At 36.9% G+C, this 25,088-nt stretch overlaps 1 protein-coding gene across 1 annotated transcript in view; it reads left to right on the top strand.

The window, feature by feature from the left end:
* Positions 1 to 25,088, top strand: part of LOC134796794 (uncharacterized protein CG43867) — a 437,477-nt gene that overhangs the window by 353,821 nt on the left and 58,568 nt on the right. Inside the window, exon 5 of the mRNA XM_063769015.1 lies at positions 16,722 to 16,784. Within this exon, the coding sequence (XP_063625085.1) occupies positions 16,722 to 16,784 (63 nt within the window). The remainder of the gene's footprint in view (positions 1 to 16,721; positions 16,785 to 25,088) is intronic.

Raw genomic sequence — 25,088 nt, forward strand, 5'->3', positions numbered from 1 at the left:
CAAATACATAGAAAATGACACACGTCAAAGACAAATCTTGCAAACCTCAATCTCTTTTTGTGTACGGACGAGTGACAAGTGTCACAAGTCACAACACGCACACTAACACATTTTCGTTGAAGTATGTTATTGTATTCTGAGAGATGAGTAGTTGGATTTGTCGCTCGACCGATCCACAATTTGTACTGAGCGAGCAAAATCGATAAATCCAACAATTACATGAGACTAAAATATAATAATTGTGTTTGAATGTAATTAAACGTATGATATGTAAAAAAAAATATTACATGTGAAATGTAACACTTTCTTTTTGTAAATTTGATGTCCCCGACCTCTTTTTATAACAAAAAACCGAGCAAACAGGCATTTTTGTGCAGCAGTGTTCACGCGCGCGTCTGGACTCGGTCTAGTGAAAAATCCAAGTTCAACTAGTTTTATTACCCGCGCTAGATTAGATTGACGCGCTAATCTTGTACCACGGCAGAGGGGAAATAGTGCGAATGCCGCCTCCCTTCCGTGTTGCTCGAAGGTTTTACCTGTTACTTACTGAGAGTTGGTTAACGTTTTCACCCTAAACTAACTCAACATTACGGAAACAGTTAAGAAACTCACTCAACAAACACGTTAGCACTAATTGAAACAGACACAGACCCACGTTGTGCGTGATACTAATTTTCCAAAACGGCCCGAACACAGCCTTAACTCTACCGAGTCGAATTACCACTTACCTAAATTATGTCATTTTTTAAGGTTCCGTAGGTACCTAACACCGGTTTGTTTTTCTTTTGATTAACACAGTATTCTTGTTTAACATGTGTATTTAAAGAAAAAAAAACTATTAAAAGCAAACGGCCCCGTAGCCCGTTTCACGGTTGCAGTCTTAAATCGACGTTTAAAGTCGATGAAAGCGGCCGTTAAAACTACGGGAACTCGGCTTCAGGGATCGTTTCGCTAACGTATGGCCGCCGGTAACTTCTAGATTAAGCTCTTTCAAGCCTCGGTTAGCTGAAATTGCTGGCTGCATTTTACTTAAAATGTAGTAATGTTATTCTACATTTATATGTCTTTGTAGAGTTGGATTTGATTGCGAGAGTAACTTACATTTTAGTACATTGATAGCCAGAGTTGTTTCCAAAATAGTCAGTAGAGTGCCAGTTCGAGCACTTTCTCAGCGGATACATAGAAGAGTAGGAGGCCACCAGACGGACACCAACTCATGAAGAGTAATTCATTTGCCAGTTTGATTTATATACTCAGTAACAATAGGACATAAACAGCGTGTCATCTGACACGTTGTATTCGCTAGGTATCTACCTAGAAAATAACATGTTGTCAGCATCATGAAATTTATTTCCTTCGAATTTATGAGCTGTGTTTCTCCTCATATGAAGTTTCTTGCCTCTTTAAGTATCTCCCCTTGACTTCCAAGACTGTATGCTTCTTAACTTTTTTACCAATTTTTTAAAATAGTACATTATTGTCGAGGTTCGGAAGTAGCTACTTGCAGGCTGAGGATTCGTTTTAAACGGACGACCTTGGGAGTCCGTTTAATTGAATCCGAAGCCAGCAAGTAGCCTTCCAGCCGAGTCATATATAGTGCTTTTCTCAAAAATGGTGCAAGAAATATAAATATCATAGAAATATTTTACAAAAGCAACTTTCTTAAGTATATATTTTCACAGAAAAAAGTAGAAACAATTGAAAAAATTAGCTTTGCCGCCTTTTTATTTTTTTAATAAAAAAATAGAAGTGTATTTTTCTGTCGAAAATACGCCAACCTATTTGAGACAGCTAAATAGTCGCGGTACTAATCATCTGTTTGGCTGTTTAATGGGCCTGTGCCTTCATTTGATATGGCCATTTCAACTTTTAAAAAGTTTGGAACTCGACAAATAATGGAATTTGTATGCAACATTGCAGTCCCAAAATCGAGACTGCAATGTTTTTAACTTTTTAATAATTTTTGACTGACCATAAACTACGCGCTTCGCAACCTATTTTTTAAACGGCAAAGTCGACTTTGCCGTCCATTTTTGAGAAAAAGGGTTTTTCAAGTCAGTCGTTCCAATTAATGTTTACGAGCCAAGACTCGTGTTTTTACTAAGGAGTATATACAATATACCTACTTGGCAGGTGTGCATAGTACTTAAATGTTAATCCAGAACAATCCAGATGGCAAAGCCAACGGGATGGCAATCGTCCTGGTGAACGACTTAACAGGGTAACTTTGTGCGTTTGGCAGACTTAGCCGCCGTTAGCGTGTTTGCGTAATAACGTGATTTCAATCCGTGTACGGATATCGTAAGCCTCTGTTTATTTCGATGTTGAACTGAGCGAGCATAGTACAAAGTACAATATATGAATAACAGTTTTTAATGTAGAATTAAACCTTGTCGTTATCATAATTGGATGTAATTTAGGAAAAAGAATCCCACCCACAGAAATCTGTCAATAAAACCTCTCTGTCGAAAAATAGTATTTTTTTTTTTCTCAAACATGCAATGAAATATTGATGTTATGTTCCTTATAATAGGCTGCGAAGTATGACGTTTCAGGTGCGGCTAGGACAAAAGGTCGTTAATGGAATTTCATACACATCTTGCAGGCCTAGGCCGGCAAAGTCCTCTTTTTTAATTTTCATTTCACAGATATATGTGACACAGCATCGTGGCATTCATCCATTAAAAAAAACTAGAGGCAGTATTTGCTTTATGGTTCGTAATGACACTCTGCCACTACGCCTATAAAAAAAAAACAAAAAACAATGTTTGCTATAATTTGCAGTTTTATTTGTATAAAATCAACATGAACTTAATAAATAATACATTCTATAATTTTATAATTTTAAATTATAAATTTAACTACACAAATAAAAACATTTAAAATATTTCATCTAAACGTTAGCGGTAAAAAGGTCTACTCAAACACGCGTAGTTATATTTTTTAAATTGTTATGGAGGTAAAGTTGAAAAATATTCATTCTGTTTTATTGGATTTATGGTGCGTTGTAATTTTTTTGACTTTAATATGAGTTCCGACGAAATAATGAAATTAATATTAATTGTAATCGTAGGCGTTGGAATTGGCAGCGTAAGCAGAATTGATTTTAATATCTTGCTGCCTCTGCCGCCAAGTCAAAGACGAAGTATGTATGGGCGTTTCTCAGAGATGACCTTCGGTGCCTGACTTCGGTGCCAAATTTTTTTTTTAACATATTTGATATGCGAATTTATTTCCTAAAATCTAGCCTTAATATAAAAAATATTGGTAGTGGAGGCCTCCATTAGAACCTTATAGTTTTTAAGATATTTGAAATTTAAAAAACACCGAAATCATGTGCAGGCACTGAAATCAATTGGCGTCACCGAATTCAATAATGCATACACAAAAGTCACATTTCAATTTTATATCTCAATCATATTACATTTTAATCACATTTTTCATTCTTATTTGATTATAAGCGATGTAACAAGGCTAATGATCTCGAAAGCTTACATAAATTTAATAGATATAGACCCAAGATTTTAAAATAACCTAATTACGGCTTGTAAAACAACATCTCTAGAAGATATCCCACACTATTTGACTGTCCTCATATAATAGGGTGATGGGCTATGTATGGTCCTGGAACGAGTTTCAGACATGTCGACCACACATTAGTGCCATAAAGGAGAAGATGTTTGTTTCACACAATCCTACCACACACGCATAAAAAAAAACTTATGTTACCTACACCCGATAAACAAGAAAGTTTTGAGTGGTGTTCAATGCTCAAAAAATATTTAATGCACTTATAAAGCAATGTGATGCAATACGGAAAACAAGTATTTTTGTATAACAGAGTTTTAAAACGTGAACTCCATCAATTTAAAACTATTTGAAGTGGTCGACTAATGCTTGAAGATCTAATTACCTGTTAATAATTTGAGGGTGCTGGAGATAGGAGTTACAAATTAGCACTTGAGCTAATTTGTAACTCCTATATTTAGACATAAAGACATAAGACATTGAGGATTGTCAAAACATTTGCTATGTTAAATTTGTGTCTATGCCTATCCTTTAGAAATATCGATCAGTAAGGTACGCTCAGTGCTTTTGAAGCGATCTCGACATTAGAAGGCCACTTTATTTTTAATCCCTTGTTCTGAACATCCTGTCCCTTGGGTGCACCTTGCATAGTACTTACATACACAAGTTATTGTAAAAGAAGTGGGATCTAATTGACTGCATTAATTTAACATGCCTGACACGTTTAAAGGTATCGAGGTGTAGGGCCTCAGGTGATACAGAGGACAATTAACATAATTTACTGCTTTAGTTTGAAGAGAATATCAAGACAGAGAAAGAAACATTTGGTCTACAAGTTTCAACACACGTCTGGTTTAAAGAATTACTCATAGTAAACTAGTGATTTTTTGTACCTATTATGACTTAATTTACTTACAAACATAATTTTACGTTTATACAACGTATCTTGCACTTTTTAGGTGTGATAAATTAGTACAACAAACTAGTTTACAAAGCAGGATTTGAATTAAGTGATCACTTTTTTGATATCGGTGGTAAAAAAAACCACCGAATCCAAGGAAATCAACACCAGCGATGTCAAAATTAATAGCTTTTTAGCAATTACAGAAATAACATGAGTGATACAGAGGAGATGTAATAATGATGGATTTACGTACTTTCGAGGATTTCTTAATCACTTGCATAACGATAAATGCACTTAAACTTTCGGAGTAAATTGCACCACCGATCTCAAAAAAACATAGAACCAAACCCACCGAAGGACGGTGAAACCTTTAAAAAATCACTTTATTATACTGTGACTGTACCTCTACTCTAGTCAACGGTTAAGGCACAACTAAAGCATACTATGTTTGAGACACTGAGTTCCTGGTTAACAACTTTGAAGGAGTACCGACATGTTTTGCAAATTACACCGAAATCAGGCACTAGCCCGGGACACATCGTAAATTTGGTTTTATTCAATGAGTTGAGCAAACACATTATTGTGATATAAAGAATATGATAAGTTAACTAATACCTTATGCGTGAATACCCATAATAACTCCGATCTAATGCCCCATCTTGAGTAATAATTTTTTGTTTCATAAAATCTGGGTGCGGGACACTCCCACCGAACATCATTTTTGGCATTTGAATTTTTTTTTCTTGTATTATATAAATAATAAATAAATAATTTGATAGTGTCCCAGACAGAATATAGGCTGAAGATCATGCCTAAATTAATTCAGATTTATTGAACAGTAAATTCAATCATTTATTGCCCCGGACACGTAAAAATGGCCCTCCTGAGAAATGCCCGTATATGGTTGCTTATGGCAATTTTATTATTTGAGAAACTAGAAAAATGGCTTACAGTTTATTAGAAACAGTTTAGTGGCATATTTTAAATGAATGTAACTACAAATTCGTCAACACTGTGGAAATTATACTTATTTACTCCGTGCATAAAGCAACGATGTATGTGAAACATGATATCAACATGAAAGACTATGTAAACTTATGTGACGAAAAGAACAGTCAGACGGATACAAGGCGAAAAAATCAAAGATACATGAAAATATACGGGTAGTAAAAATACACGACTCGTGTAAAACATACGCGTGATAATGATATAGGTACGTGTTGGTTATATTTTGGGTGTAGTTTACTTTTAGTTTTTTCTATAAATAAAACTTGGGTTTCGTGGATTTTTTATTTTATTTATTTCATGATTAAAACATTTATTTACATACAATATATATACAGTGGTACTACTAAACGAAATTAATAACTAGCTTAAATCTAAAATAGGCCCTTGAGGCATTGTACCAAGGATGCTGGCGGCATTTCCTCGCTGTATCGCAATGCTGATACGTTGTGCGAGGTAGCCGCCAGCTCTTCGGTCACCAGTTACGTCAACCAGACGCTTCGCGATTTCTGCGAACAACTTATGCGCGCTGGGACCCCATGGACCTAGAGTTTCAACACCAAATGGTACAAAATGGTACTCTCTACCGAGGCTCTTATATTTGTTACGTTTTAGAATTTCGGCGCTTTCCGCCGCTCCGCCCGCTTTTACAGTAGTCCGTTGCATGTTTGAGAAAAGCACTATACATACCTCGGCGGGAAATGGGGTTGCCCGCGCTCAGACCTATCCGTCTATATGTCTTCGGCCGGCAACCCCTTTCGTCCCGGCCTCTGTAGTAATGTACTATTAAATGACATAGTTTTAAGGATGGATTATAAGATCGTTCTTTAGCACAAACACGAACAATATTATTGTTCTCTTGCGTCTAAGAACATGTTTCATTGTTCGTAGATAATGAGGAACACCGGAAACAATTACCTTCCATCACGTCGGTACGTTTTCTATTTGATTCAAAGTCTTGTTTACCTCATCCCCTATGTAATGACATAATCTTAGATTCAATAAACAAGCCATCAGACGTCGCGTCAGCGGAGATGATAAATGAACCATCACAGAAGTTATTTTAATTGCTCCCAGTTTCAGAAATAGATGGAACATCCCATGGAAATTGGAATTTTCCTGACACAGTGATGGATTGCACCCATTCTGTTGATTGGCGGTTGAATGCGTTTTTTTTTTCACGAAAACTCTTTTCATTCTGTCAACTGTGTGTGATGTGCTAAGCTTCGTTTGGCGCTATTGTTTCAGTTACGACTATTTTATTGGGAATAGGTTGATTGGGTATTGAATATGGCATGGCGTTGACGAGGATGATATGTCGTTGTGAAGATCTCCGGAGAAGCTCTTTGTCTTGCAGTGGACATTGCAATTACAATCCTGTATGGATTTTTCAGAAATTATTGTTATATAATAATTTCTGAAAAAAAGGCTAGTATTACACTGAGAGAAAAAACTAACAAAAACACACTTAGAATTACAAAAATAAAACTTAATCCGGGGACAAGGAGAGTCAACTAATAGGAACAAATTGACTTTTGCAATTTCCATTTTGTAGGAAATACAACTTCTATATTTGTAATTTGAAGTATGCTAGAGTAATTTCAGAAATTTGGTTTTGTTATTCCGAGAGGTGCTTTAGCAATATCGGAGGTGATGACGTCATGGGTGAAAACTAACCGTTTTGTAATTCTAAGCGTGCTTTAGCAATATCGGAGACGATGACGTCATAGGTTTTACTAAACTGTACTGCGATTCCAAGCTAGCTGTTGTTATTCTAGAGATAATGACGTCACAGGCAAAAACTAAACTGTTTGCAATTCCTCCGCCCCTAGCAAACGGGCGCCGCGAGAGCATGTCGCGCGCGTGGTAGCTACCCGTCTCTATTTCTGTCTGTATGAATAAAAAAGCATTTGGTAGTATATCTCTGTACTAAAGAGGCACTATAAAAGCCTGTCGAGATATTCTACCCATTCCTTTCTTATTCGTACAGTCAGAAAGAGACTAGTAGTTATTACGCGCGCAACATGCTCTCGCGGCGCACCTGTGCTAGGGAGGTTGGAATTGCAAACAGTTTAGATTTACCTTTGATGTCATTATCACTAGAATAACAACAGCTAGCTCGAAGTTGCAGAACAATATATTCCTGTAGACCCCACTACACAGTAGGTCGCGGGTTAATATGTCCATGGCCCACAATATATCCTAAATTTATTATTTAACTTAAGTATGTTTTAAACAAAGAAGACACGAGACACGCCCGCCCGACATCCGACACAATACTAACTCTAACCAAATGAACGTAGCAAGTAGCTGTGTTGGTATTACAAAACTGGTTTAGTGATTGGTACAACAATGAACATAAACACAACAAGTCTATCTACTAAATACCAGTAAACTTTGTAATGTCGCTATAGTAACAACTGAATTGTTATTTTAAATGGGGTAATGTTATTCCCGCGAACTCGTTTTTTAGATATTACAAAACTATGTAAGTGAGACATTTACTAAAATCATAACTTGAAATCACAGATGCTTTTTTCCAAAAATCACAAACTTTACTAGTAAAAATCGGAGAATTTTAGTAGTAATAAAAATGGATTGTAACAAATACTGAACTTTGTTTAATGCTCCATTTACTAAAGTCTGTTTGCTGAAATTAGATTTAGTATTACTGAGCTGTTTGTAGAAATAAATAAATTTTACAGAAATAGTGAAACTTCCATGATTACTACTAAAACTTCATTTTTTCCCCCAGTACAGAACTGTTTATTAATTCCTGGTGGTGATTTTTCTCTCAGTGTATCCTGGTCCTACTTATATTTAACTAGAGGGTATTTGTAAGCTTTACTGGTTTCACTATTTACTATCAAATAGGAAGGTCAGTGAAGTGTAATTTCTGGCTCTATAAAGTCGGGAGGGAATGTTCATGCACTTACATTATATTTGTTTGTGTTAGTTCCAATAACAGCGTTATTCCAAAAATCCCTTTCATTTCGTTCAACCGTGGCTTAGACACATATTGAACGTTTCCACATCACTGGAGAGACAATCCGTTCCTCAATTGTTTCGCGCCGAAAACTCAACCAACTTATTTGAGATTTATTTATATGCTTGTTACAAAGAGATAGAGTATATTTTTCCTTGTTTGTAGTGTACAATAAATTGGCGGATCTGTAGCTGACGCGCCCCGTCAGGCATCAATCATGCATACTTTGTTTCTTATCGATATTGGATTTGAATGTGCATTTGTCAACTATCATCGACCACTTGTTTTTCATTGTGTTTAATTTAATAGTAGTAGTAGTAGTAGTATAATGGAGTTCAATAGAAATGGCTAATAATATAAACAAACGCATTACTTCGTAACCTTTTAACACTTGGTAAGGATGTCGAAGACGAACACGAAGAAGCATAGGTAATGTAAAAAGTGATTTTTATATTTATTAAAAAAAATATTGTTAAAAAGAAAGCCATAGTACAAAAATAATAGGTATCGATGCCATAGGCCACTCTCTAGTCTCTAGCTTTTGCCTTTCTCCAAGGGTCATCCGACATCCGATATCAGATCGGACAATGTAAAAACGCTCATAGCTTGAGTCTTTAAATTTCCCTAAAATTTTCCTTACATGAAAATATCCATTTCGGAATAAAGCATTATTGTAAGGAACTCGAAACAGCCGGAGGCGGGAAATCCACTCATTGGCTTAATAAATCGAGTTCACTGCGAGTTGAAGTGAAAATTCTATTTCCCTGAAAAATTTAATACCTCACCAACTCAGTTGTTATTTTCCTCGGGAGTTTTAGTTAGGATTTATTAGAATGTTGGTAAATAAACGGCGAATCCGGGTGGAATACCTTGTTAAAAGTTCTAGTTTTTGTTCTACTTTTTATTTGCTTTTTATTCGTATTTCGAGTAAATTCATTTTTGTCGGTATCAAATGATGGGATTAGTCACTAGATTTCTGGACCTCAATAAGTCAATACTGATTTTTACATGCTTTTAGGTGCTTAGATTCACTGCGTACTTTTTTGTTTGTTTATTTAGATTTCATTCTAATCTTGTAAGCTGATATATATTATAGCATATTCATTATTTTTCATCTCCGTGTCATCCCTTAAGGCAGCGAAACGGGGGTAAAAATTTAACAATTTAGCTTTTCTAATATAATGTTGCTATAGTTACTTAATCCTAAGATGTAATAAAAAAACTAGTGACTACGCCAATTCTTGGACTAAGTTGTTAAACGGACCCCCGATTCCCGGAAGCCGTAACCAAAAACAGTGACTTGCTAGATTATGATGTTTATTCACAACTTTTTCATGCCAACTCATAAGCTTCTATTAAAGCTTAATTCATGGTCCGATGCCAAAACTTTTGCAAAACTTTATCTAGAACTTTTAGAGCTCCGAACTTCGCAAAAATCGCTCCAGGATTATTCTGTTGAAGAGTTGGAAGTTCTCATTAAGTTTTAAGACATACAAATTTATTACAGTTGCCTGGATCAAGTTTATCGTTTATCTAAGTTTGCCTATAGAATCTTACAATTACTTACATCTTTATTTATTTCTCATCTTAAGTTAGGTTATTTATAATATGAATATAAAAGTAAAATATAAAAACACTTACAAAACAATAAAAAATAATATAAACACATTATAAAAAACCTAACCTAGGGTACCGCCAGCAGCGGGGCAAGGCCCAAGCTACCGGTGGTCAGGGCTGCAGAGAGAGGAACCGGCGGACTATCCGCGCCGTGTCCAAGATCACCGCCTTCTGCATCTGACCCTTGATCCAACCACCTAGCGAGAGTCTCTCAAGGTGTTGGTCGAGACTCTTCGCTATTAGACCGTTTATTGAAACGACTATCGGGACAATGATCGTCGAATCAACATCCCACATGGCGGTTATCTCGTGAGCCAAGTCTAGGTACTTACTGGACTTGTCCTTCTCGGCTTTCACGAGATTCTCATCATGGGGGATGTTGATGTCAACGAGCACGGCCCGACGTTGCGATCGATCTATTATCACAATGTCAGGCTTATTACAATTATTTATTATTAATTATTTAGTAGCAACATTTATGGCCAATTGTACCTAATAATTGTAAATATTTATAAAACCATAAGCACTTCATAGTTTAGCAACACTTACAGTAGAAAGTGCTTTTAATATATTATATATAGGCTGTTTTCAATATTACCCCGCTTTCAAAGTTACATCAAGTCACACAAAAAGCTCGATCTATTGTTACACACATAAAGCTCCACGGAGCGATAAGCTTTCGTGCAAAGCTATAGAGAGCTTTAATAAGCTATAAACTGTTTCCTCGCCGCGACTTACTTGGTTAATATTTGAACAAGCCGCATTCTAGTAGGGCTACCAAAGACAAGTTTTTAAAGTTTCGACAAAATTCTTCGTCATAAATAGCTGATATATACGTCCATATGCATTTTTTTTTAGTATATTTAAGCAAATTATTAACTATCGAAGGAATAATAAGGAAATACAATAAATCCATAGCACCTACTCTTTTTGATTAAATGCTTTGTTTCCGCTACCCAAAGGTTATCTGGAAGAGTTAGCAATAAGATCGCCTGTTGCCTGCCTCTATCTTTATTCAATTGTTTGTCAATAAACGGCGCGATTCGGGAAATGAATTAGAGATTAACTAGATACGATATAGTAAAGATAATAATTTTACTATTTCATATCTAGTGAATCTCTAATTCATTTCCCGAATCGCGGCGCCAGCCGCCATAAGGTGCCTTTTGCCGTGGAACGTCACATATCTTTACTATTTCATATCTAGTGAATCTCTAATTCATTTCCCAAATCGAGCCGACGTTGTATCTTTTAATGAGGTGTGCCAATAACGAGTGAGAGATAGAACTGTTATCTCAATAATATAATAAAATTCTCGCTATTCCTGTAAACTTCCCATGTTTCATGTCCTTTCCGGCACCTGTAATCTTAAGGCCCCAGTACACAATGGGCCGTCGCCGGCCACTCCAAGGGACGCATTTATGCGTTAGAGGGAGCAAGTGATATTGCTATCTCATTCTACCGCATGGCTGCGTCCCTTGGAGTGGCCGGCGATGGCCCATTGTGTACTGGGGCCTTTGGGTGCATTCAGCAACCGAAGTAGCTAAGAGGGCGCCCTCAACCGCTGGCCACCAAATTCAAAAAATCTGCATACACTGAACTATTTAAAAAAAATATGGTTGTCTGTAAAGTCAGTTTATGGACATTAATTTTACGTGATAACGTCTAAGAAAACATTGATGTAACGTTACCATGGAGATCTGTCCACAACGTTACCATGGAGATATGTCCACAACGTTACCATGGAGATCTGTCCACAACGTGACACTTTTTCGTGCATGCTACCGGTGATCATCGATTTATAAGACGTTATCACGTCAATAAAATCATCATTTTCAGCATACAAATAATTTAAATATTGGTCTCCATTATTATATTCCTGATATGTCAGGAGAAGTCCTGACATTTGGCCCCAATTTCACCACCGTGACAATTACCTGACATTAACAATTCGCCGCACATTGCTGGTCCAGGAAATAAATGTATGTCAAGCTACTGTCTGTCCTTATCGACCTGGGTATGTACAAAATTGTGATTGTCAAGTGTCAATTGCCAGCGTGATAATGCTCACTTCGCTCTTTTATGTTTTATTAAAGTATTTGGCGCTGTTCCGCCGACCGCCTTGAGAAACTTTGAGATTTTTAATTACTCCGCAATTGTAAATAAGTTATGAATTATAGTTTAGTTTTGAAAAAAAAACTTTGATTTTAATGTGTACTGTAACTAATAAATAGACTAACAAAAAATATTTAAAATGCCTACACATTAAATAGATAAGTACCTATGTTTAAATTTCACTAGCACCATCTTCATTTGTTCAATTATGTACATGGAAGTTGAAGTTTCTATCTAACGAGTTCTTAGAAAACTTTAGTTATGGGCGTAATTTGCATAACTTTTACCACCATTGTTCCGTGCCACAATTTCCAAACTACTTCAAACTAGTGACTACGATAGTAACAAGCGCTCGTGTAAAATGAAACAAAAGGGTATTTTCTCTGGTATTCTTGCGGCCCGGCTGGCGCGCTGTAAACAGTAATAAAGTGGGTAGTTTGTAAATATTTAAGCTCTCGCGTCGCATTTCGGGCGGCCGGTCATTCGTCGTCCGACCACCTAGCGGGGCGCACGTCTGCGATTGTTTAGATTGATTTGTGGCGCGAGATGATTGATTGGAATAACTTACTATTTAAGAGAAGTCCAATAAAGAAATAGGTCTGCCTGTAATCATGTAATAGACACGTTGACCAACCAAATAGAACCAAAGAGTTTTGTTACTTTATACTTTTTGTTCGAAATGAATAATGATAAGATATTGTGGCATGCTTATTAACGCATTAAACTAGAAATAAAATACTGTACCACAATTCCATTAAGCAATGTATATGCTAACGTAAAAACTACGTACTTATACCTTAGTTAAAATTAGTTTTCTGAAACGCATAGTGAAAACGCGTTTTCACGATATTATATTTAAGTATATCTATACATAAATACATACAAGTACATATAAAATATTTGTAAGCACAAGGATTAACATGTGAAAAGAAGCGTAAAACACCTCATATTTTATTAGACCCCGGTAAAGCAATTACCGTGCCCCACTGACCAATTATCGCCATCCATCATACCATCCATCATTACTTATTAGCCGGCTCATTACCGACGTGCGAATTCAGTTTAACTAAATTTGCCGTCAATTCACAGTGATGATGGTATAATTAGTGACGAGAAATTTCAATCGACACCATGGTCAATACATAAACATTGAATAGTGCCTAGTTTTTGATCGTCTTCAAAGTTAAAGGAGGAGGTTACCGATTGGTCGGGATTTTTTCCCCTAATTTCTCTAAGGTCAGCATCTTATGATAATATGATCCTGGAGAAATCGAGACAACTCTTCAAATATTAGAGACATAATTATATACCTATATTGATTTGGTAGGGTAAGGTAAATTGAGTAGCTATTACCAGCCCTCTTTACTGTCTATAGGTAATCTAATGACTTAATATTTCTGAAGTAGGTACCTATATTTAAAGCAGAGTTAATAGGTAAGTAAATAATCAATGCGATTCCAGTCAGAGACATGATCTGCTGTTCAGTCCTAAACTCGACATAAAATATGACTAACCTGTAACACCTCCCTATTTATAATACAAAATCGGCATTTCGACCTACAGCGGAATCGCCGGTGACTGAAATTTAATTCTACGGATGATAAACCGTTCCCGTAACTGCGTTACGTTCGCGTCCAATCACTCAAACTTCGCCATTCCAATCTTGCCTAGCGCAGATAACCAGTATAAGTAATTTCGTTATCATATAACAGTTGTTCGGCCCTTGAGGTCAAGATAAACTATATCTATTCGCCTGAACTCGCGAAATTAACGTGAATATGGGACAAGAAACGTCCAAACATCGACCGATTTGCTACTTCCTACCAGTATAAGTGTGAACTGTGTATACTTATAACTATTACGTATCTTGGGGTCAAGTAATGATTGCGAAGAACTACACGTGTGCTTGTTTTGTGAATAGATAGGCCCGGTGATTGATAGCTTGTCCAACGTGGAACCATCAATTTTGCCAAGTTTGATCAAAATGCCTTATGTTTATAGGAATATAGGATTGTTATGACCTTTAGTTGTTAGGAAGAATATAACGTATAGTAAAAGTATTATGTATCTTAGAGATGCTGGAGAACTTAAGCTCTTTTTGCGTGTGTGCAAGTTTGCTGATTGAAGCAGGTCGCTGTACACACCTTTTTTGTATATAAGATAACAGTATTTTTTAACAGTACTTATACCTATTGAATCTATTGATATTGCTTAATCGTTTAGATATTTATTGTTCTGAATCATCATTGTTTGATCGCGGCAATTGACCTGGTTCTAAACTATAGTTGTACTAAGTGTATGGTTTACCTACTTCTGATATTACACGTTATTTTAGCACATTACGAGTAGGTACATGAATAAACAACTCGAATTAACCAGATTTTAGGAGTGTCACATATTATATTGTGCAACGAATATATTTCTAATAAAATCAAATTAAGTTGACTATAAAAGATATTGTTTACTACACTAGGCAATAATAAGGTGAAAAAATTAAACATAAACTTATACATCGACAAGTATCTTTTAGCATGCGTCCCAGTTAGAACATGCAGGCCTAGAAACCTACTTCGATGTAGACAATTTGTCAAATGCGAAAGAAAAACGCAGGTATCTCGGTCACTTTTACAACAATCGAAAGAAAGAGACTCGACTTTAAAGACAAGCATGTAGGTAGGTACAGCTTGATTTTACAGGCTTCACTGCGCTCGTACTCACCTACAAGGTATTTTACAAGCTTTACTTAACTTGCATTGTATATATGTATCTAACTATGTTTGTACGGGTCAAATCAAATATGTTAAATTTGACTCACTTCCCGATTTCCGGTGACTATGCAATATTATGGTACCGTGGAGCTGAGAGGTGGCCATAGGAACTCTGTGATAAAACATCGCAACCTAATTGTTTGGGGTTTTTAAAATTGTCTCGATTTGTTATCTGTGGAAAGAAAAATACAGTCAGCGATAAAAGCTTGTACCAATTTTTTTGGCCAAAAACTTATTTATTGTAAGTATACTCGTATTGACGTGATAGCTTTACACCAGATAGTAAGAACGATTACTCTCTCCAACCAAACTCCACTCGTGACGGGTCACATATCGTCCCTAAATCGACGTAATAGCAAGCCAGCTTACCACACCCACCTAACTTGACCCCCAAACGTTGAAAGTTACACTGCATATACAGCTCAAGCTACGCTGGCGACGATATATTTATAGAGCAATAATATGACACATTTAGGTCAAAGTCTGACAACTGTACCATGTTTGTAAAAAAGATCCTATATTCGTAGGAAATTCTTGTCGGTTACTTCTTTTAAGGAAAGTAGCTTCTTGTATAGGGTAAATGTCAGTTTTATAGACATTTTGTTATTGTGTAGAGGTTTCAGTTTCGATATGTTCTTTATTCGATGGGTAGCGCCGGAATTTCGTTAATCTGATTTTGCAGAAACGTATGTTTTCACATTTTTATCATAAAAGTGGCTCAAATGGGACTGGGCCGGTCACGTCTGCCGCATGCATCCAGACAGATGGGCTAGTGTAGCTACCAAGTGGATGCCAGAAGGAGAGCGCGGACGCGGCAGGCCCAGACGGAGATGGCGGGACGACATAGACACCTTTCTCAGTAACTGGCCAGAGCAGGCGCTATGTCGAGAGTCGTGGAAGACAAGGGGAGAAGCCTTTGCCCAGCGGTGGGACACCTTAATAAGCTAGCAAAAAAAAACATAAAAGTATATTAAGCAAGATCAGTTATTTTTTCATATAACTTAGCTTTAACAGACGGACAGACGGACAGTGGAGTCTTAGTAATAGGGTCCCGTTTTTACCCTTTGGGTAGGGAACCTTAAAAAGTATCTACTTTTAGTGAATCAACTCTTAGAACTAAACAGGTACCACGGTAGGTATACCGGATTTCCTAAAACTTCGAAATAAGGAAAATACATGTTACTTCCGTGTTATTTGATAACCATTTCCTTATCGTTTGATATTTCATATTCTTTGATAAAACGACGGCGACGATGAAAAGAATATATTTATTATTCATTATACTTATCTCAAAGCAATAAAAACATTGTTATGTTTATTTTCCAAGCATGGTAACGTTACATGTCGCTATGCCTGTATCTCACATTCTCGTTTGCATAAACATCCAAACAATCCCGTATATCAAGCAAAACGTACATATTTATCAAACGCAAGTATACATCAGTAACATTCGCGAACCACCCTTTCTCGATACGATACGCCACCCCTGAAACCGCACGGCTCTTACATAACAATAATACCTTTCTACAGCCTTCATGATAAATAGCTAACTATAACGCCACGTGGTTCAATAAAGTATGCGCGGTGAGACAGCGCCATCTGTCGAGTGGTAGTGGAACTATTTGGCGCTACAGCGCGCTTTTCTAAGGGTTCATGGTAAAGTGTGGATGGTTGACCGTGTGGCGGGTTTGTGCTTTACAGCGCCGTTAGATGGCGCTACCAGTACCGTTCGAAAGGACCCTGTGTTTAGTTTTTTGTTGTTTCTTGTGATTTTTATGGTGATTTTTGTTTGTTTCAGCTCTCGGAGCTCGAGCAGAGGGTGCTCGAGGCCGAGGGGCGGGCCGAGGAAGCAGAGGACAAGGTAAGAAATGTTTATTCCTTTTTATTACACTAAAACCTTTGTCTGTATTGCAAACCCACAGACTCCTTAAACACCTTTTCATGTGCTGTCTGCAATACGTCCACATCTCAAAATTTATGACTACTGGAGATTAAATCTTAATCATAAAAATATAACCTAAAGTTAAGTTTCCTTTAAAAATGTTGGTGCCCTAGTGGCTGCACTGCAGGCTCCATACGTTTAATTTACAATAACAGTAAGGCAACTGATGTAGATTGTCTTGGAACCTAAAAGCTAAAAACAAAGTTAACAAAACCTAATAAACTAACCTATTATTTCTTGTTTTTCATGAAAAAAACACTTTCTCCCATTTTCCTATTCACAAAGGTCATGTTTTTGCTATCCCTTGCAATGTGCAAGTCAGGTACCATCAAAGGCAACAAGTTAACCAATTTTGAACCTTAAACAAATGGAATAAAGTCTATTGAAATACGTGTTTATTTGTAGCGTCAGCAAACTTCCATTAATCCTGACACGAGGGGACCTTCGTCAATCTGTTTTGATCCGAAATGTTTTTAACCAATTTATACAGAAAGATTCTATGGTCAGATTTTGAATAAACAAATCATATTTTAGACATTTGCTAATGCTAACGCCTGCTAACGCTTAGATAAGAATGACGAGAAGAGTCCAGAATGGATAACCTCAATACTTACACCAACTAACTACAAAAAATAAATATAGCCAATCAGTCTGACAACTAACTTTCAGTCGAGTAAAGTATACACAGACGCCTTTATAATGTTTGTGAAAGACCAGTCCAAGAGTTTAATGAAAAAAGCCGTGCTATGAAAATCTGCATTTCTTTAGCAGCAGTATGTTTTTGTCACACCGATGAATGTCCTTAACTTTTAGGATACGACAATTCAGAATCAATGTTCTGTTTGTATGGTCATAAGTGTCATAACCCTAACTGATATACTTTTAACTTCTTTTAAGAAGAAGACTATAATAAAAAATTAAGTACAAACAATAAATTATTTAGGGTAACGCGGAGGAAATTCTTTCCTGCATTCAGATTGCGACTAGGTAGCGTTACCACTGGAGCATCGCTGGTGCATCATTGTAGCAGCGGGAAAGTCTCATTTCCTTGATCAGTGGCGCTACTTTCATTGACGTATAGTATTACTTACTGTCACGATTAATTGGAACGTTCAATCTATCGCTGAATCTATCAACATTGACAGTGCCATCGCCCATCTTCCGTTGCCGCAACGCTACACCAGGGGGCTAGCCAAGATGACAATCATTGATAGAAAACGCCCTTACGGGCATTAAAAATGGTGCTAATTCAGCGGTCATCATCATCATCAGCCTACTCTCGTCCACTGCTGGGCCTAGTGCCTTAGGGCTAATAAGCCTCTCCTATTGCACGCCATTGAGCACGATTTGCGGCAACACTGATCCAGCTCTTGCCAGCCTTGCGAAGGTCATCGCTCCATCTTGTCTGTCGGCGTCCTACCGTGATTTCAGCGGTGTCACTCACAAATTCGAGCCAATCGTGCAGTCTAACGCAACTAGTTGCGACCAATCGCGCGCGTGATGCGATCTCATCAACCAATCGCGTTGTAGCGGTGTCACACCGCTGTACTAGCACCATTCATGCCCCATTCTTATTGCCCGTAAGGCCAGTTCTTAGACATAATACGTCATCTTGGCTAGGCTTGTCATCTAGAAATTCTGCAATATCAATAGCAAGTCACCATCCGAATGTCGCCTTAAGTAACTCACAACTGCGTAAATTCAGTTACTTATAGCGATTTAAACGAACGAGCCCAGCATAAATCTATAACTTCGAAATTAATTATTAATACCCGGAATTACTGGTCGGCGATAATAAAACTGTCAGATACGGCATTAACAGCTGGAAAGTAGTAAATTAATTATTTAAGGGCGGCTTATTAATTAACAGTTCGAAAACTTAATTAACGGCGGTGGTAAAATGCTGCTGGCTTATCCAGTTAATATTGGAATATGGTATTTTATTACAAGCTTTTTTTTATTTGTTTGGGTCAAATCTTGCAATCTAAATTAGACCCACTTCCCATTACGATTCAGCTGAAACTTCACATACATAATGTAAGTTGGATGGCAATCCAATATTATGGTACCATCGAGCTAATCTTATGATAGCCAGGTGGCTATCATCAGCAGGCGGCAGGAGGTCCTGTGTCCATGAAAAAGTGAAGTTTCTACAAGAGACTCAGGTCTCTAACAAGTTGAATAGACTGAAAAACTGAAGTTTCGTCTTGATTAATAGAGTCCTATATCATAAATAAAAATAAATGAAAAAAGATTCTCAAAAACTGAGTCGAGTCCTTAAATCATCTCAAAGGACTCGAGTCTTAACCAAAACTAACCAGTACTGTATTTAATTAGTTCAGCTACATTTTATGTTCACAAAACTAAGCGGCACGTCATAACGCACCCTTTACGATGACTGAAGGATGGACCCTGGGGTTTAGGGTGCGATTAAGTGTACTGACAGAATAACAGGTAAATAGTACCTAATTAAAATAATTTCAGAAAACTGGAATGGAATATCATTCTACTATCGATTTGATGTCAGTGCAAGTTCGAATTGGCCTGGTTGTTACATAGGCTTAACTAATTAGTGTTTTTTAAGATTTGGCGCCCTGGGCCTATAAAGGTTTACCGCTCTATATTAGCTGACCAAAACTGCCCGCAAGTTTCAGCTTGCATAGCCCCTCGTAGGCTGCGACCACGTATCATGGGCCATTTTAACCAAAGGGTAATTCCCCCATGTGTTACATCAATGTTCTTGATTTTCAAGAACAGAAAATTTTAACCTTTATATTTAAACACAGATTGGGTTCTTTATTTCTCTTTTTTGACGCCTGATCTGCCATTGCCTTCCAGCTGCAAGCTTATTCTATCCGATCTTTCAACTTGAAAGGGAAACTGACCTTAGATATGTGTGATTACATAGTCCAGTTTCTTTCCGATATTTTCCTTCACCGACTAGTGCGATGATGTCTGGTGGTCTCCCTCTCTTCAATCGGTCCCTCATTGGTGTTTGATTCCGTCAATTAGTTGTCTCCATCGGTCCCGTTCTGTAGCTTGGTGGAGTGCGTCCCTGACAGGTATTTTTAGTTCCTTCGCTATTTGGTCCGACCATAGTTTGGGACTTCTAACCCCTAGGCCTTTTTCCCTCGATTTTACCGGTCACCATAGGGCGTGTCATAAGGTATGCATAAGGTGTCTGGTGGTAAATAGGTATTAATTGATGACGTTATGTTTTCCATATTATCGTATTCATTTCCTATTTGTTTTGCTGACGGTACACAATCGGAGCGCGGTGCAGGCTCCGTCTATTGATTCTCCAAATTGCAGGATTATGACTCACTCTGCCCTTTGTTTTTTCCACGTTTCCCTTTTCCAATAACCTGCCATAAGTGGATATTGATGTTAGGAAGTTGTAGTATTCTATTTTGATGAAAGCAAGGCGAAAGGAAGGGTAAGGGAAAATTTCATATTTTTTGGCGGGTTTTGATGTAGATATTTGTTGTTTTATTAAATTGTACAACGGGACTTAATCGCGTATTTAAGTTTTAAGATTTACCTCCAACGTTTCGAGGACGGCGTTGTCCCCGTGGTCTCGGAGAAAACCACGACCACGATTTAATAATGTGAACGCAATTAAGTCTCGTTGTAGAATTTAATAATGTGTAAAAATCGTGAAAGTTTAAATCGATGTTTGTTAATTGTTGTTAAAACAACCTTACAGTGGAGTATGGCTATGTAGTACCTATAAGAATATGTTGTAGAAGATCCTAGTATTAAATAGTTTTCATTCAAAGGCATATAAATATTCTGAAAAGGCCGCCGGCTCCATCTCTAGCATTTTTTTTACAACCTTTCTTCCCAAAGGTTGGGGAGAAGAATAGTTCTCAGTAACTATTTTAAAAAGTCTGCGAGTGAAGCATTTCATAGGTTAAGAGAAAATCGGAAGATAATATGTCAGGTTACTTGAAGTAAAATACATAAACCTGACAGAAGTTACAAAGATACTGCAAGTTATAAGTTACTGTCTTTAATAGTCAACTATTTCTAATATATTGCAGATACATGTTGAAACGTAGGAAGTCTGAAGTGAAGTTGCAGGTTATCAACCCCACTGAGACAATTGCAACCCCTACGCAATTAGAAATCTATCTACAAGCTACCCTCGTACAAAACACCTGTTCAATTATAAGTACCTATCACAATATACTGACATTTTTATAAAAAAAAATTGTGCCGTAGCACGCAAGCCGAATTACACATGAATTGAATATTTTAAACTGTGCAAACACAACTGAATTGGAAAAAAACATTCCCATAATAAAATATTCTGTGAACATCGATGACATAATGACGCCGTGATTTTTATGCTCACCCCTTGCTCTATCCCAATATTACGTGCACAAACATAAAAACATTGAAATATAAACTTTACGTAAGCGTAATAAAAACTAACTGGTTTAAATTGAGCTGAATCGTTTAATGTGGTGTTAATTGTATGGGGTTTTTATATCAAAGCACTGGCAACAATGGAAAGTCGCCCTTCCCGGCCACCCTTGGCGCATGCGTCCCGCCTCACTCCAAGCGTTCCATACGCGGCAACTTCGTTCCAAATACTGTATATACATAACAAAATCTCCTATCAATTTAACCCATAAATACTACAAGAAACATCCTAATAATCCGTCTATATTCAAAACGAAAGTGTTTAAACATAGTATAAAATAAAATAAAACGCTTTTTCATTTAGAAACGCGTGCGTTCTCCAGCCAATATACGTGATCAATAGATTCTCTTTAATTATTTGTGTTACCGAAAAGTTCTGCTTTGAGTGTGATATTACGATAAGTCGTGACAACGAATTGCTTTAAGCAAATATATATTATATAAAATAAGTGTGTCCTAAGTCAATTTATTGAGTGAACCATGTCGAAGCCAACCACGCTGAAGGCTCACAGACTGAGTGCAGAGTTTGCTGAGAAACGAGGACAAGCTATGAAGAAAGCTGATCCTAACAGCTCATAGCAGCCGGCCGTAAGTACTAGATTTACTATACTTTAAAATTTAACTACAATATGTGAGTTCTAGTTTAGAATCCTGACCTAACATAACTTGACTGAAGTTTTGTTATTATCAGATTTTTCGTTCATTGCTAGACTAAATGAAATCTATTTTTTTCATTTAGTTTTGACATTGTATTCAATACTTAACATTGATTTTCGGTAAAAACAAAATCATACAAAAAATTCTCGAGGCATGTGTCAAAATATCTGATGCAATGTGTTTATTGAAATAATTTCACCGTGTGTACCTATCCTGTTTATACTTATCATGTATCTTTGGATCGAGTTCCTTATACCTAAAATCCCATTTTAACCTATTTAGCCATTCATTGCTAGACGCAAAACCTACACGCTTGACATGTCTGCTGTCTCTACCACTTTAATTATTTGCATCCAACCCAAAAATGTCCCATGCATCAACTAGTACAACATTCCTATTTATAATTCATGGGTTTATTCTAGTATTCTCTACGATTCCTAGGTTATACAAGGGCGTAGTTGCATCGTACGCTAAGCACATGACTTCCAACGAACATGGCGGCTTCAGCTGGCCGACTATTCCCACTGCTTACGCGAGCACTGACGAATAAATGCTTAACGTTCGCCAGTGTAATGTGATCTCTAGATCTATGACATCTACGCGTGATCTAAGAATGCACTTATTCTGGTTTATAAGAGTTCTTTACTCGGTGTGCGTCTGCAATGTCCCGTCGGTTCCGAACGCGCACGCGCGCTGATTTCCCTCCATCTTACTCGTTTCATTAAAAATGAGTTCTTGAAATGCTTGACGACCTTGTGCTATTTTCCATAGTAAGGATATTGAACTGTGAAACCGGTTATAACTTTCTTAGGTACCTATATAGGTACAGCTAAGTAAAACGTTTTCTTTGTTTTTTTTTTATATTTATAATTTTACACGATAAAATTAGAATGGAGTAAGGTAAAAGTACGACTTCTTATTGTTAATGCAGGTATAGCGAACCTTCATCAGCTATTAGGCTTCCTATTTAACGTTATTCATTTTCCCGTGCCGTTTCTAGAGGGTTGAATAATAATGAATAAAACAGAAGATACAGCTAACCACATAGTGTTATTTCCCCTCTCTCTTTCAACGGATATATATCCAAAAAAAGTACCGTCCATGTTGTAAGTGTGTGTGCACATGTCCATGTGCATCAAAATCGGTCACTTAAGTAGTTTTTAAAAGCTGAGCCTAAGTTTTCTAAAAGTAAATTTGCATCAGATTGGTTAGTTAAGTAGTTTCTAAATAAGTTACTTTATCTTTATAATTAGTACGGATTTTGGTCACACGTATGTAAATACTGTAGGTACACAACAGTGCAACAATTTTACAACCTCTAAATATGTAAGTACGTGACTTATACTTAAATAAATTCTAATTTTCATTTGTAATTCATACACAATTAAGTCCTGTAAAAACTCCAGTTCAAACTTATTACGTGTCGAATAATCAAACAAACACCGTGCCTTAAATATAAAACTACTAAAGCCCACTTGCACCATCCCACTAACCCGTGATTAAGCGCTGAAACCATTAACCCAGTGTCAAATTGTACTGGTAACCATGGTAACTCAAGGTTTAACAGGTTAACCTCGGGTTAGTAGAATGGTGCAAGTGGCGCTAAGTAGTGCACCCGTCAAAACTTTAATCCTACTTTATTTTCAAAGGTTAAGAGCTGACTTTGCTTTTTCATGGCTGAAGTTAGTATTTAAGCTGGTCTGTTGTGTTGTTAACTTCTTGTAGCTAATCAGGTATCTGGGGTCACTTTGAAATATGATAATTTTATTGTTAATCTTAATATTGCATGCAAATGCCACTCAAACGTTTCATTTTTGCCAGGGTTGAGATTAAGCGACTGAATTACTTTTCGTCTAAGCGACGGCATTATGTGAGTTAATAATATATTTTATGAGAACATTTCAATAAGTTATAACTTCACTTAATTTTTGGTGTAAACAATATTGGTAAAAGTCAGCTATTAAATACATACAAAAGTACAATAGATACAAGGGATAAATTCGACTTGTTTTATTAATAGCTTATAACCTTGATTAAGTTACGAACTTTCAAAAAATGAAATCGTTTTTAAGTACAGTCAGGATCAATAAACGCACCCAAAAGTATTCTGCCTCTACCGAATAGGTACCTACTTTTCCAAATTGGAATACATCTCTACAGTTGGGGTTCAAAAGTATCTGTTACAGTTCAATTGTTCTACATATAGACACAGCTACATTTGATGCTGAATTGCTGACTGTACCAATACTTTTTTTTTTGTTATGGACTTGAGGGCGGTGGTACCAATACTTAATTACTAATTAAGGTCATTGTGGCTAATTCCGTCATAGGGGCTATTCTGTCCACGAGCGTATACTTCTTTGATTTTCAATAGTAAGAAGAAACAAACCATTATGATTGCTGAAACTAAAAGCAATCGCTGCTTTGTCGACGAATTTATCAATATTGTTCGTTGTTCGAGAAAAACGCTAGTGGACGAAATAGTCCCTATAACGAAATTAGCCACGTTGACCTTACCTAAATTTAAGTATGAGTTGGAAAATTGTATGCTTAAAAGCTAACCAATTAGCCAATTACCCTTGTATAGTCCTTTAAAAGTATAGAGGTGAATGTAATGTAAAGTAACCTACAAACATAGTAAGTACAGGAGAGTGAGTCATAGTGCACTAACCCCGCCAGACGGCGACCAGTCTGCGGATTAGTTGCGCGACGGATCGCATAGATCAACCATACCATATCAACCATATTGGGGTAATTCCATATTATTGTCATGTGGGACATATCTAGACAGATCGTCAAAACTTAAAAGGCTGCATTTGGAAGACGGACGACATACACCAAAATGTTCATATTAGTCTTCCGTAAAATGAAAACATTGGTAGAGAACATAATAGTACATTTCGATGCTAGTGCGGAAGGTATGTCATTACTTCACGAGTACCGAGATATCTTGCCACGAGCCGCAGGCGAGTGGGAAGACTCGGGACGAGTGAAGAATGACATTTCCGCACGTGTATCGAACGACGTTTTTTAATACAGTTGCGAAAAAATAAGTAAAACATTGTTAATCGTACACTAAACAAAAGTGGTAACAGTGACAGCTCGCTTAGACGTCGTCTTTAAGTATATTATATCTAT

Source organism: Cydia splendana, chromosome 14 (assembly GCF_910591565.1).
Source record: "Cydia splendana chromosome 14, ilCydSple1.2, whole genome shotgun sequence".
In the NCBI taxonomy this organism is placed as follows: domain Eukaryota; kingdom Metazoa; phylum Arthropoda; class Insecta; order Lepidoptera; family Tortricidae; genus Cydia; species Cydia splendana.